Source organism: Chrysochloris asiatica, unplaced genomic scaffold (assembly GCF_000296735.1).
Source record: "Chrysochloris asiatica unplaced genomic scaffold, ChrAsi1.0 scaffold00033, whole genome shotgun sequence".
Classification (NCBI taxonomy): Eukaryota; Metazoa; Chordata; class Mammalia; order Afrosoricida; family Chrysochloridae; genus Chrysochloris; species Chrysochloris asiatica.
The window spans coordinates 19,938,607-19,939,854 of NW_006408551.1; the positions used below are offsets into that span (position 1 = coordinate 19,938,607).

At 38.8% G+C, this 1,248-nt stretch overlaps 1 protein-coding gene across 1 annotated transcript in view; it reads right to left on the bottom strand.

Moving 5' to 3' along the window:
* Positions 1–1,248, bottom strand: part of MDM1 (Mdm1 nuclear protein homolog (mouse)) — a 58,494-nt gene that overhangs the window by 40,184 nt on the left and 17,062 nt on the right. The window contains exon 3 of the mRNA XM_006859613.1: positions 39–409. Coding sequence (XP_006859675.1) covers positions 39–409 — 371 coding nt within the window. The remainder of the gene's footprint in view (positions 1–38; positions 410–1,248) is intronic.

Genomic DNA, 1,248 nt, shown 5'->3' on the forward strand with positions numbered 1-1,248 from the left:
AAAAAAAAAAAAAAAGTATATATAAAATATATAGTGAATATGCCTACCCCATTATCCACTTTTTCAGAAAGAAGTTTGGCAGAGTGTTCCAGTTGCACATTTTCATTAACTGCTCTAGGGTCTACCGTTTTATCCTCATGTTCCACAAGGTCTAGAGCCCCTTCGGCTCTGGAGTCCATAGAATGCGATCTAGTTCTCTTGGGAACTCTGGAAACATCCAGTGTAAAATCTTTTTCTTGGTTAACATCATTTTTTTGTTCTGCCTCTTGAGCTACTGGGGCTTCAGGTTCTGGTGATACAACCACATTGTTCTCTGACACAGATCCTTTCCACTCAAGAGATTTTGAAATCTGTGGGTCATAGTAAGGGACTCTTCGTTTTGAAATAAAACTTGGTTCTTTCGTGATTCCTATAAAACACAACATATGTAAAAACAAACACAGTTACACTAAGGCACAAAATTACAAAGACAATCTCTAATAACATCATTAGAGAAGAAATTGAACTTTAAATTCAGATGATCTCTATAAAATATACTTCAGGTTACAGAATGCAAAAATACATAGTTTTTCAACATAAAGTCTTCAGTTTTGCCTTAAAGAAGCATTAAAAGTTTGGCCATAACAAAATATTAAAAATTGGGGTCACAACATTTAAGTTATCCAACACAGGCCACTGGAGCCACAACGTGATGGACTTGGCAAGCCAGAAAGCACATGTGGTTTCAGTTTCCAATTACTTTCCAGCGCTACTTAATACAACACTGGGTCTTGATACTGCCAAAACTTGGAACTTATCACAAAGCTTCTCTTATGCAGAATACACCAAGATGAGAAGGGATAAATGTCATCATACTGGATCTTAGTTCTACAGTAGCCTTGATTTCCTGAGAATTAAAAAGAATGAACCCTTTTTCCCAGAGCTAAGATATAATTTCACTAAATTTCTGTCTGGCAAGAAAAATGTCCAAAAACCTTAACTCTCTATCCAGGTAAGAGGAACTCTACAGAATGACAGCCACGCAGACACTGCCCTAGCTTTGGGGCCATTCTTTATATAGAAGACTGTGATGGGGAAGGGAGGAAGATGAAGACTAATACGGGAGGAGAGGAGAGTGCTGGTGGGCAGAAAATCTAGCATGAGGTACAGCCCAGAGCTCCTAATCTCTATCTCTCCCAAAACTCCAATCTGAAAGGCCTCCCTAGGCCAGTGGGCTTCAAACTAAATGCTGCATACATGTGCTGAGAC